Source organism: Pseudophryne corroboree, chromosome 2 (genome assembly GCF_028390025.1).
Source record: "Pseudophryne corroboree isolate aPseCor3 chromosome 2, aPseCor3.hap2, whole genome shotgun sequence".
NCBI classification, from domain to species: Eukaryota; Metazoa; Chordata; class Amphibia; order Anura; family Myobatrachidae; genus Pseudophryne; species Pseudophryne corroboree.
In genome coordinates this window covers 718885837-718898949 of record NC_086445.1, presented here as the reverse complement: position 1 = coordinate 718898949, position 13113 = coordinate 718885837, and the positions used below count along the sequence as shown (strand labels likewise).

The following is a 13113-nucleotide window of genomic DNA, read 5'->3' as shown; positions in this document are numbered from 1 at the left end:
TATCTCACATGGAAGGTGACGATGCTATTAGCCCTGGCTTCAGCCAGGCGTGTGTCAGAATTGGCGGCTTTATCATATATAAAGCCCTTACTTAATTTTTCATTCTGACAGGGCAGAATTGAGGACTCGTCCTCAATTTCTCCTTAAGGTGTTTTCTGTTTTTCACATGAACCAACCTATTGTGGTACCTGCGGGTACTAGGGACTTGGAGGACTCCAAGTTAATTGACGTTGTCAGGGCCCTGAAAAATATGTTTCCAGGACGGCTGGAGTCAGAAAATCTGACTCGCTGTTTAGCCTGTATGCACCCAACAAGATGGGTGCTCCTGCTTCTAAGCAGACGATTGCTCGCTGGATTTGTAATACAATTCAGTTTACACATTCTGTGGCAGGCCTGCCACAGCCAAAATCTGTAAAAGCCCATTCCAAAAGGAAGGGGGCTCATCTTGGGCGACTGCCCGAGGGGTCTCGGCTTTACAACTTTGCCGAGCAGTTACTTGGTCAGGGGCAAACACGTTTGCTAAATTCTACAAATTTGATACCCTGGCTGAGGAGGACATGGAGTTCTCTCATTCGGTGCTGCAGGGTCATCCGCACTCTCCCGCCCGTTTGGGAGCTTTGGTATAATCCCCATGGTCCTTACGGAGTCCCAGCATCCACTAGGACGTCAGAGAAAATAAGATTTTACTTACCGATAAATCTATTTCTCGTAGTCCGTAGTGGATGCTGGGCGCCCATCCCAAGTGCGGATTGTCTGCAATACTTGTACATAGTTATTGTTACAAAAATCGGGTTATTCTTGTTGTGAGCCGTCTTTTCAGAGGCTCCTTCGTTGTTATCATACTGTTAACTGGGTTCAGATCACAGGTTGTACGGTGTGATTGGTGTGGCTGGTATGAGTCTTACCCGGGATTCAATATCCTTCCTTATTATGCACGCTCGTCCGGGCACAGTATCCTAACTGAGGCTTGGAGGAGGGTCATAGGGGGAGGAGCCAGTGCACACCACCTGATCCTAAAGCTTTTATTATTGTGCCCTGTCTCCTGCGGAGCCGCTATATCCCCATGGTCCTTACGGAGTCCCAGCATCCACTACGGACTACGAGAAATAGATTTATCGGTAAGTAAAATCTTATTTTTTATTGCCGGGATCATGTAACGGATGTTCCTAGTGGATTGTGTATATGTCTCAACCTCGTCGACACTGGAGTCAGACTCCGTGTCGACATCTGTGTCTGCCATCTGAGGGAGCGGGCGTTTTTGAGCCCCTGATGGCCTTTGAGACGCCTGGGCAGGCGCGGGCTGAGAAGCCGGCTGTCCCATAGCTGTTACGTCATCCAGCCTTTTATGTAAGGAGTTGACACTGTCGGTTTATACCTTCCACCTATCCATCCACTCTGGTGTCGGCCCCACAGGGGGCGACATCACATTTATCGGCATCTGCTCTGCCATCACATAAGCCTCCTCATCAAACGTGTCGACACAGCCGTACCGACACACCGCACACACACAGGGAATGCTCTGACTGAGGACAGGACCCCACACAGCCCTTTGGGGAGACAGAGAGAGAGTATGCCAGCACACACCAGAGCGCTATATAATTTAGGGATTAACACTATATTGAGTGAATTTTTCCCAATAGCTGCTTGTATATACAATATTGCGCCTAAATTTAGTGCCCCCCCTCTCTTTTTAACCCTTTGAGCCTGCAAACTACAGGGGAGAGCCTGGGGAGCTGTCTTCCAGCTGCACTGTGAAGAGAAAATGGCGCCAGTGTGCTGAGGGAGATAGCTCCGCCCCTTTTTCGCTGACTTTTCTCCCGCTTTTTTATGGATTCTGGCAGGGGTATTTATCACATATATAGCCTCTGGGGCTATATATTGTGATATATTTGCCAGCCAAGGTGTTTTTATTGCTGCTCAGGGCGCCCCCCCCCAGCGCCCTGCACCCTCAGTGACCGGAGTGTGAAGTGTGCATGAGGAGCAATGGCGCACAGCTGCAGTGCTGTGCGCTACCGTGGTGAAGACTGATGTCTTCTGCCGCCGATTTTCCGGACCTCTTCTTGCTTCTGGCTCTGTAAGGGGGACGGCGGCGCGGCTCCGGGAACGAACACCAAGGCCAGTTCCATGAAGTCGATCCCTCTGGAGCTAATGGTGTCCAGTAGCCTAAGAAGCCCAAGCTAGCTGCAAGCAGGTAGGTTCGCTTCTTCTCCCCTTAGTCCCTCGATGCAGTGAGCCTGTTGCCAGCAGGTCTCACTGTAAAATAAAAAACCTAAAATAAACTTTCTTTCTAGGAGCTCAGGAGAGCCCCTAGTGTGCATCCAGCTCGGCCGGGCACAGAAATCTAACTGAGGCTTGGAGGAGGGTCATAGTGGGAGGAGCCAGTGCACACCAGGTAGTCTAAAAGCTTTCTTTTAGTTGTGCCCATTCTCCTGCGGAGCCGCTATTCCCCATGGTCCTTTCGGAGTTCCCAGCATCCACTAGGACGTTAGAGAAATTTAATTTCTACATACAAAAATGAAAAAGCCAAAGTGTACTGACTTATATGTTTATGATTTACACAAAAAAAGTGAATAGATGAACTAGTACATGCCAGCAGTGAAAACTAATACAGCCTTTAATTTTTATATAGATAAAAAGCACACATATAATACATTTCAATTAAATAAACTTACCTTATTTAGCTGGGTTTGCTTAAGAAACGACCTTCATAAATTGTGGATGTCTTTGTGTATAAAAATAAATCAATGCTTAAACGTAAGAAACAAAATTTATTCATGAGTTATGTCACTGGTATGCAATATTTCATAAATGCTGCAAAAGCATATTCACATCAACCAAACGCATAGAGATGTGTTCACGGTCATCTGGCCTATGATTATTCACAATGGCGGGACATTTGCCACAAACAGTGTGCCCGTGAGTGTGTGCAGGTACGTGCGTACGAACTTGCTTCCACTGCAATGCAGTGGTGCGTATGCACCCTTAACTATTCGCGGCCAGGTGCGAATAGTTGCTGCAGCGATACGTGCGCATATGTAAACTGGTTAGATCTGTATGCAGCCACTATGATTGCACTGATTACAGTAAAAATGCATGGCAGAAGTGAACTCTTCTGACTATTAACACTCCAATCCAGGCTAGCCACATAACTAAACTGTAGATCACTATTTATCTGTTAATTGTAGACATTTACAGCCATGGCAGCAATCTGAAATTATGATGGCAAATGACTGAAAAGTCTACTAGAATATTTAAGCATAGGTCACAATGGACTAACTAAACAGGCATCACAATAGCATTTTATTTTAACATGGTGCAGAATTAAACTATGAATTTTTCCTTTAAACATGATATCATTTCTACTAGATGAAGAACCAGTTAGTCTACATTAAAAACACTTATTTCCACTCTATGACATTCTCAGCCATCTCATGCGGACTGGTCACCATCATTTTTCGATGCATCTGGAGTCATATAAATCTATGGTTTTTCTTACATCTTATTTACTTCATTACCAGGCTCCTCTTTCATATTCGTAGTTGTATTCACCTTAAAGCAAGTGGCTTTATATGCAAATTGAAGGGGAAACAGCAGGCAAATGATTTAAAAAGAGATAATTCCTCACTGTAGCATTGTGAAGGTACAATAAGGTAAGCTGCCTTTTACAGAGTTGGCTTGATATTAAATGATTTGGTGTTTCTAAAAGGCACAGATGTGCATCTTTACAGGATTGTCAGTTTTGGTTTAATATGCAATAAATGTAATATGCATTTTTCAGCATAACTTTTGGGAATGATATTCATAGTACTGTACTGGTTTATTTAGGCAGAATAAACCACAGTATATCAAACGTTTTGTTAAAGCATGCCCTATTGGTCCAACCACTTTCATGAACATAAATTCAACCTATTTAAATGAACCAGTAATTAGACCAGCTGTTGTAACTTGTGGTACGAGGGGTTGTGTCTGAAAACCTTCAGGAAAGAGTTGAAAATATCCCAAATAAAACAAAAAATAAAAAATAAAGAAAAAACTCAATACAAATGGCTACATTTCATCATTCCAGAATGGTCATGGCTTCAGCATTTCATGGAGGTAGACAGAGTGCATATGGTATGCAGACATCCAATTTGAGCACTTGTAGACATTTCGATAATAGGAACTTGAAATGGTAGAGTGGTATGTCTGCCATGCTTGATAGTATGATCGCCAATAGTCAGCATAGTTCATGGTGTCATAAGGAAATGCACCGGGATTCCCATAGTCCAACTGGTACACATCATCCTGGGTTTCCTGGCAGAGTTCTCTTCTGGACAGGTGGGTTACTTTTTTACTCCGTTTTCTAGACTTTTTGACATTACTGCAAACTGCCCCTTCTCCAACATAACCATGAGCTTTAACCAAGCTTGCTTGCTGCACCTCCATGGATGAAGGAAAATCATCTACATTTAGCATGGAAACAGGGGCCCCAACAGTCTCTGCAGCCAAGACATCTGGGCAACGGTTTGACAGTTCCATAGACCCCTGCATCACCTGCGACTGAAGGAATTCCTCACTGTTTTCATGCTCTGATGTAGAGCTGGATGAGCTGCTATTGCTCTCAACACCTGAAGTACCACTGATGAGAAATGTTTCTGGGATACTCACTGCATCTGAAGACATCTCAACAGTGTTATTTTCTTTGTAAGGATTTTCCAGTGTATCTTCCTCTACATGGTTTCCAGAGTCTGTGTAGACACGGATGATCTCTACATGTTTTTCTAGACCTTCCTTGATGAAATGCTCATAGTCTTCAACAAGCTCAGCAAAGGATGAAGTGCAGACTACAGGACGTTTGAAAGAAGATAAGCTTGGGATTTTAGGAAGGGAATTATCCAGCACGTCCTGGATTTTGCGGTCACTTTTTAGGCTTTCCACTGGCTTTTTTGGTTTACTAATGTCATTTACTTTCTTATGCAAATTAGCAGTCTCTGCATTTACCCATTCGTGCTGACTCTCTTTTTCTATACTCTTATTTTTGAGAACTTTTTTCTGCTTGTATGGAGTAGCTTTAATCACTTTCTTGCTTGTGAACATTTCTGTTACAGGATTTGCCTGGAAAACATGGCTTTTTAAAGAATCATCTGTTTTTTCTGCAGAACTTAAAGCTGTGTGTGTGGTCTTCACTGGAGTGATTTTGACATCCCATTCACAAGCTTCTTCCATAAGTCCATCCGGAATTGGATCTGTACAAAAACATTTTTAAATAAATATGTATCTATGTAAAGTTATAGAAGTACCATTAGGCCAAAGTTTTGCCAAATGACCTCATTCCAAGCCCAAACTTCATTCCATGATTATTCATTTTACAATTGACACGTATTTGCAAAAATAAACAGGACCATTACAGCACTATGTGTAAGAACTTGGCTATGAAGGAAATAAGTTAAGCTGACCATACACTGCATGATAATCGTACGGACCAGATAACTAAATCATTGGTCTCTGAATGATTTTCGTTTAATGTAGGTTACTAGATCATTCATGGCACTAAAAAAATGGCCTGGATAGTTTAGATTCCAAACCCATCTGATTCACCCAACCGTTGTTCAGCCATATTCAGGCTGTGAATGGATATCACCTTCATACATAGTGTAATCTATGGAGGCCCTCCTCCACTGTCCCTGGTGGCTCATCTGGTATATGATTGTGGAGTGTATAAACTGAACTTTTAGCTAATGATGACACTTTGTATAAGGATTCAAACTTTTTGTGCACAGGTAAAAGGTGGCCCTCATTTTAACAGACTCATTATCTACACTAACCACGGTAGTTGTCTTGGACATGAACATTGCATACAGTAAGCAGTCTTACTTTATTTGCATTAAGCTAACACATTCCTACATTGTCAGTATAGTAATGTAAAATGAATTAAAAAATATAAAAAACTTAATTTTCAAGTAGATATTCTTGTGAACAATTTACTTTAAGAATTAAAAATCTCAAGCTTTAAAATACTTACTACAAATTAAATATGGCTATATGATCCTGCAGACTTAATTGGTGAACAGTGGAATATAGTTTGTTTCAACTGAAGTTTAACTCTTTTATTAAAATTATTTTAATAACAGTGTATTATACAGTGGGGATTGAAAGTTTGGGCAAAAATTTATTTTAATGTGCAAAAAGAAGCCAAGGAAAGATGGAAAAATCTCCAAAAGGCATCAAATTACAGATTAGACATTCTTAGAACATGTCAAAAAAAGTTTGATTTTATTTCCATCATTTACACTTTCAAAAGAACAGAAAACAAAAAATGGCGTCTGCAAAAGTTTGGGCACCCTGCAGAGTTAATACCTTGTACTGCCACCTTTGGCAAGTATCACAGCTTGTAAACGCTTTTTGTAGCCAGCCAAGAGTCTTTCAATTCTTGTTTGAGGTATCTTCGCCCATTCTTCCTTACAAAAGTCTTCCAGTTCTTTGAGATTCCTGGGCTGTCTGTGACGCACTGCTCTTTTAAGGTCTATCCATAGATTTTCAATTATGTTGAGGTCAGGAGATTGTGAAGGCCATGGCAAAACCTTCAGTTTACGCCTCTTGATGTAATCCACCGTGGATTTTGGAGGTGTGTTTAGGATCATTATCCATTTGTAGAAGCCAGCCTCTCTAACTTCAGCTTTTTCACAGATGGCATCAAGTTAGCGTCCAAAATTTGCTAGAATCTTATTGAATACATTTTTCCTTCTACTCGCGAAATGTTCCCTGTGCCACTAGCTGCAATACAACCGCAAAGCATGATTGATCCACCCCCACGCTTAACAGTTGAACAGAGGTTCTTTTTATTAAATTCTGTGCCTTTCCTTCTCCAAACCTACCTTTGCTCATTCCGGCCAAAAAGTTTGATTTTAACCTCATCGGTCCACAGAACTTTATTCCAAAATACATCAGGCTTGTCTATATGTTCATTTGCAAACTTCAAACTCTGATTTTTGTGGTGAGGACGTAGAAGAGGTTTTCTTCTGATGACTCTTCCATAAAGACCATATTTGTACAAGTATCTCTTTATAGTGGAATAGTGTACCACAACTCCAGTGTCTGCCAGATCTTCCTGGAGGGATCGTGCAGTCAAACGTGGATTTTGACTTGCTTTTCTCACAATCCTGCGAGCTGTTCTGTCTGATATTTTTCTTGGTCTTCCAGATCTTGCTTTAACTTCCACTGTTCCTGATGACTGCCATTTCTTAATTACATTCCAGACAGAGGATATGGGCATCTGATAACGCTTTGCTATCTTCTTATAGCCTTCTCCTGCTTTGTGAGCGTCAACTATTCTCAGTTTCAGTGTTTTACACAATTGCTTAGCGGAACCCATGGTGCTGATTGTTGGAGCAAGGTCAGATGAGTCTGGGCTTTTAAAACCTTTGAGATTGACATCACCTGGTATTTCCAGACGATGATTGAGAACAATTCATGACACTTCCAGGTCTCAGTTGTCCAAAGGGGGCAGTACAAGGTATTAACTCTGCAGGGTGCCCAAACTTTTGCAGACGCCATTTTTTGTTTTCTGTTCTTTTGAAAGTGTAAATGATGGAAATAAAATCAAACTTTTTTTGACATGTTATAAGAATGTCTAATCTGTAATTTGATGCCTTTTGGAGATTTTTCCATCTTTCCTTGGCTTCTTTTTGCACATTAAAATGAATTTTTGCCTGGGGTGCCCAAACTTTCAATCCCCACTGTACTTGTCAGGAAATTCAGTGCTAAAATCTGGTAGACAAGCTGGAAGAGAGAGGAATGTCTTGTGTAACCTGTAGGCATAATTGCTTACCTCGAGGATTTGACTGTAAATATCATTGTTTAACCAGAGACAGGGACTTTTCCTACAATTAAGGCGGTGATGTACTAAAGAATACTAGTGTTCACTCTAGCACCCTGCAACTAATCACTAAGGAGTCCATATTTTAATTTTGAAGGTCAGAATTTTAGACGTGGTATAAAATGTTGTCCTTCAAAATATGCCCTCCTTACTGATTAGGTGCAGGGTGCTAAAATGAACACTAAGGGCGGTATCCAATTAGAACCGAAACTCTTTCGGTCTGTAAAAATGGACGGATATTCCGATGTTTGACCGATGGTCATTATCACGGTATCCAATTACAGTCCAATTTTATCAGCCGAAATTGGACCCACAATCGTACGATAACACATGGGATTGGGGATAAATCCCCCAATCCCAGTACTGGCGGCACGTTATTGCGAATTATGCATCGACGCATAATCCCCGATATGTGCCGGCATTGAGGCTAATAGGATAGCTGTTAATAGGATACCACCCTAAATACGATCTATTTTATATGCAACACAGGAGCAAACGCAGGATTTGTACTCAGATGGATACGCAGAAATCTCTGCATGCGCTACTGCAACATGGGATTGCTGTGAATACATGCAATAAATTTACCATTATGTATATAATTCCGTGATTGCTAATTGCGTGGTCCACCTTTTTTTGTATGCATCAAGTCTCTATACTACATTTAATTAAGTTTTTGAACTGACTAAAGAATCATTTATACATACACACACACACATATATATATATATATATATATATATATATATATATATATATATATATATATACACACACACACACACACATGTTCAGTATCCCATTTCCAAATATTCCGAAATACGCCATTTTTTTGAGTGAGACTGAGATAGTGAAACCTTTGTTTTCTGATGGCTCAATGTACCCAAACTTTGTTTAATACACAAAGTTATAAAAAATATTGTATTAAATTACATTCAGGCTGTGTGTATAAGGTGTATATGAAACAAATGAATTGTGTGAATGTACACAAACTTTGTTTAATGCACAAAGTTGTTAAAAATATGGGCTAAAATGACCTTCAGGCTGTGTGTATAAGGTGTATATGAAACATAAATGCATTCTGTGCTTAGACTTGGGTCCCATCACCATGATATCTCATTATGGTATGCAATTATTCCAAAATACGGAAAAATCCAATATCCAAAATACTTCTGGTCCCAAGCATTTTGGATATGGGATACTCAACCTGTATATATAATTTAGTGATGTGCACCTGAAATTTTTCGGGTTTTGGTTTTGGGTTCGGTTCTGCGGCCGTGTTTTGGGTTCGCGTTTTGTCAAAACCTCACCGAATTTTTTTTGTCGGATTCGGGTGTGTTTTGGATTCGGGTGTTTTTTTTCAAAAAACCCTAAAAAACAGCTTAAATCATAGAATTTGGGGGTCATTTTGATCCCATAGTATTATTAACCTCAATAACCATAATTTCCACTCATTTTCAGTCTATTCTGAACACCTCACAATATTATTTTTAGTCCTAAAATTTGCACCGAGGTAGCTGTGTGACTAAGCTAAGCGACCCAAGTGGCCGTCACAAACACCTGGCCCATCTAGGAGTGGCACTGCAGTGTCAGACAGGATGGCACTTGAAAAAAATATTTCCCAAACAGCACATGACGCAAAGAAAAAAAAGAGGCGCACCAAGGTCGCTGTGTGACTAAGCTAAGCGACACAAGTGGCCGACACAAACACCTGGCCCATCTAGGAGTGGCACTGCAGTGTCACGCAGGATGGCCCTTCAAAAAAATACTCCCCAAACAGCACATGACGCAAAGAAAAATGAAAGAAAAAAGAGGTGCAAGATGGAATTGTCCTTGGGCCCTCCCACCCACCCTTATGTTGTATAAACAGGACATGCACACTTTAACGAACCCATCATTTCAGCGATAGGGTCTGCCACACGACTGTGACTGAAATGACTGGTTGGTTTGGGCCCCCACCAAAAAAGAAGCAATCAATCTCTCCTTGCACAAACTGGCTCTACAGAGGCAAGATGTCCACCTCCTCCTCATCGTCCGATTCCTCACCCCTTTCACTGTGTACATCCCCCTCCTCACAGATTATTAATTCGTCCCCACTGGAATCCACCATCTCAGGTCCCCGTGTACTTTCTGGAGGCAATTGCTGCTGGTGAATGTCTCCATGGAGGAATTGATTATAATTCATTTTAATGAACATCATCTTCTCCACATTTTCTGGAAGTAACCTCGTACGCCGATTGCTGACAAGGTGAGCGGCGGCACTAAACACTCTTTCGGAGTACACACTTGTGGGAGGGCAACTTAGGTAGAATAAAGCCAGTTTGTGCAAGGGCCTCCAAATTGCCTCTTTTTCCTGCCAGTATACGTACGGACTGTCTGACGTGCCTACTTGGATGCGGTCACTCATATAATCCTCCACCATTCTTTCAATGGTGAGAGAATCATATGCAGTGACAGTAGACGACATGTCAGTAATCGTTGGCAGGTCCTTCAGTCCGGACCAGATGTCAGCATCAGCAGTCGCTCCAGACTGCCCTGCATCACCGCCAGCGGGTGGGCTCGGAATTCGTAGCCTTTTCCTCGCACCCTTAGTTGCGGGAGAATGTGAAGGAGGAGATGTTGACGGGTCGCGTTCCGCTTGACTTGACAATTTTCTCACCAGCAGGTCTTTGAACCTCTGCAGACTTGTGTCTGCCGGAAAGAGAGATCCAACGTAGGTTTTAAATCTAGGATCGAGCACGGTGGCCAAAATGTAGTGCTCTGATTTCAACAGATTGACCACCCGTGAATCCTGGTTAAGCGAATGAAGGGCTCCATCCACAAGTCTCACATGCCTAGCGGAATCGCTCTGTTTTAGCTCCTCCTTCAATGCCTCCAGCTTCTTCTGCAAAAGCCTGATGAGGGGAATGACCTGACTCAGGCTGGCAGTGTCTGAACTGACTTCACGTGTGGCAAGTTCAAAAGGTTGCAGAACCTTGCACAACGTTGAAATCATTCTCCACTGCGCTTGAGACAGGTGCATTCCACCTCCTTTGCCTATATCGTGGGCAGATGTATAGGCTTGAATGGCCTTTTGCTGCTCCTCCATCCTCTGAAGCATATAGAGGGTTGAATTCCACCTCGTTACCACCTCTTGCTTCAGATGATGGCAGGGCAGGTTCAGGTGTTTTTGGTGGTGCTCCAGTCTTCTGTACGCGGTGCCTGTACGCCGAAAGTGGCCCGCAATTCTTCTGGCCACCGACAGCATCTCTTGCACACCCCTGTCGTTTTTTAAATAATTCTGCACCACCAAATTCAAGGTATGTGCAAAACATGGGACGTGCTGGAATTTGCCCAGATGTAATGCACGCACAATATTGCTGGCGTTGTCCGATGCCACAAATCCCCAGGAGAGTCCAATTGGGGTAAGCCATTCTGCGATGATCTTCCTCAGTTGCCGTAAGAGGTTTTCAGCTGTGTGCGTATTCTGGAAAGCGGTGATACAAAGCGTAGCCTGCCTAGGAACGAGTTGGCGTTTGCGAGATGCTGCTACTGGTGCCGCCGCTGCTGTTCTTGCAGCGGGAGGCAATACATCTACCCAGTGGGCTGTCACAGTCATATAGTCCTGAGTCTGCCCTGCTCCACTTGTCCACATGTCCGTGGTTAAGTGGACATTGGGTACAACTGCATTTTTTAGGACACTGGTGAGTCTTTTTCTGACGTCCGTGTACATTCTCGGTATCGCCTGCCTAGAGAAGTGGAACCTAGATGGTATTTGGTAACGGGGGCACACTACCTCAAGCAATTCTCTAGTTCCCCGTGAACTAACGGCGGATACTGGACGCACGTCTAACACCAACATAGTTGTCAAGGCCTGAGTTATCCGCTTTGCAACAGGATGACTGCTGTGATATTTCATCTTCCTCGCAAAGGACTGTTGGACAGTCAATTGCTTACTGGAAGTAGTACAAGTGGTTTTCCGACTTCCCCTCTGGGATGACGATCGACTCCCAGCAGCAACAACAGCAGCGCCAGCAGCAGTAGGCGTTACACTCAAGGATGCATCGGAGGAATCCCAGGCAGGAGAGGACTCGTCAGACTTGCCAGTGACATGGCCTGCAGGACTATTGGCTTTCCTGGGTAAGGAGGAAATTGACACTGAGGGAGTTGGTGGTGTGGTTTGCGGGAGCTTGGTTACAAGAGGAAGGGATTTACTGGTCAGTGGACTGCTTCCGCTGTCGCCCAAAGTTTTTGAACTTGTCACTGACTTATTATGAATGCGCTGCAGGTGACGTATAAGGGAGGATGTTCCGAGGTGGTTAACGTCCTTACCCCTACTTATTACAGCTTGACAAAGGCAACACACGGCTTGACACCAGTTGTCCGCATTTCTGTTGAAATAATTCCACACTGAAGAGCTGATTTTTTTTGTATTTTGACCAGGCATGTCAATGGCCATATTCCTCCCACGGACAACAGGTGTCTCCCCGGGTGCCTGACTTAAACAAACCACATCACCATCAGAATCCTCCTTGTCAATTTCCTCCCCAGCGCCAGCAACACCCATATCCTCATCCTGGTGTACTTCAACACTGACATCTTCAATTTGACTATCAGGAACTGGACTGCGGGTGCTCCTTCCAGCACTTGCAGGGGGCGTGCAAATGGTGGAAGGCGCAAGCTCTTCCCGTCCAGTGTTGGGAAGGTCAGGCATCGCAACCGGCACAATTGGACTCTCCTTGGGGATTTGTGATTTCGAAGAACGCACAGTTCTTTGCTGTGGTTTTGCCAGCTTAAGTCTTTTCTTTTTTCTAGCGAGAGGATGAGTGCTTCCATCCTCATGTGAAGCTGAACCACTAGCCATGAACATAGGCCAGGGCCTCAGCCGTTCCTTGCCACTCCGTGTCGTAAATGGCATATTGGCAAGTTTACGCTTCTCCTCAGACGCTTTTAATTTTGATTTTTGGGTCATTTTACTGAACTTTTGTGTTTTGGATTTTACATGCTCTGTACTATGACATTGGGCATCGGCCTTGGCAGACGACGTTGATGGCATTTCATCGTCTCGGCCATGACTAGTGGCAGCAGCTTCAGCACGAGGTGGAAGTGGATCTTGATCTTTCCCTATTTTTTTAACCTCCACATTTTTGTTCTCCATATTTTAATGCGCACAACTAAAAGCCACCACAGGTATACAATGTAGATGGATGGATAGTATAGTATTATATTACTTATGGAGGACGAGTGCACTGACGACACAGAGGTAGGTACAGCTGTGGCCT

At 43.1% G+C, this 13113-nt stretch overlaps 1 protein-coding gene across 4 annotated transcripts in view; it reads right to left on the bottom strand.

Annotated features, from left to right (window-relative positions):
- Positions 1 to 2748: 2748 nt before the first annotated feature.
- DDX20 (DEAD-box helicase 20) overlaps positions 2749 to 13113 on the bottom strand; it is a 314615-nt gene continuing 304250 nt past the window's right edge. For all 4 annotated transcript variants that reach the window (XM_063955364.1, XM_063955365.1, XM_063955363.1 and 1 more), the window contains one exon: positions 2749 to 5225. In XM_063955364.1, the coding sequence (XP_063811434.1) occupies positions 4072 to 5225 (1154 nt within the window). In that variant the 3' untranslated portion in view covers positions 2749 to 4071. The remainder of the gene's footprint in view (positions 5226 to 13113) is intronic.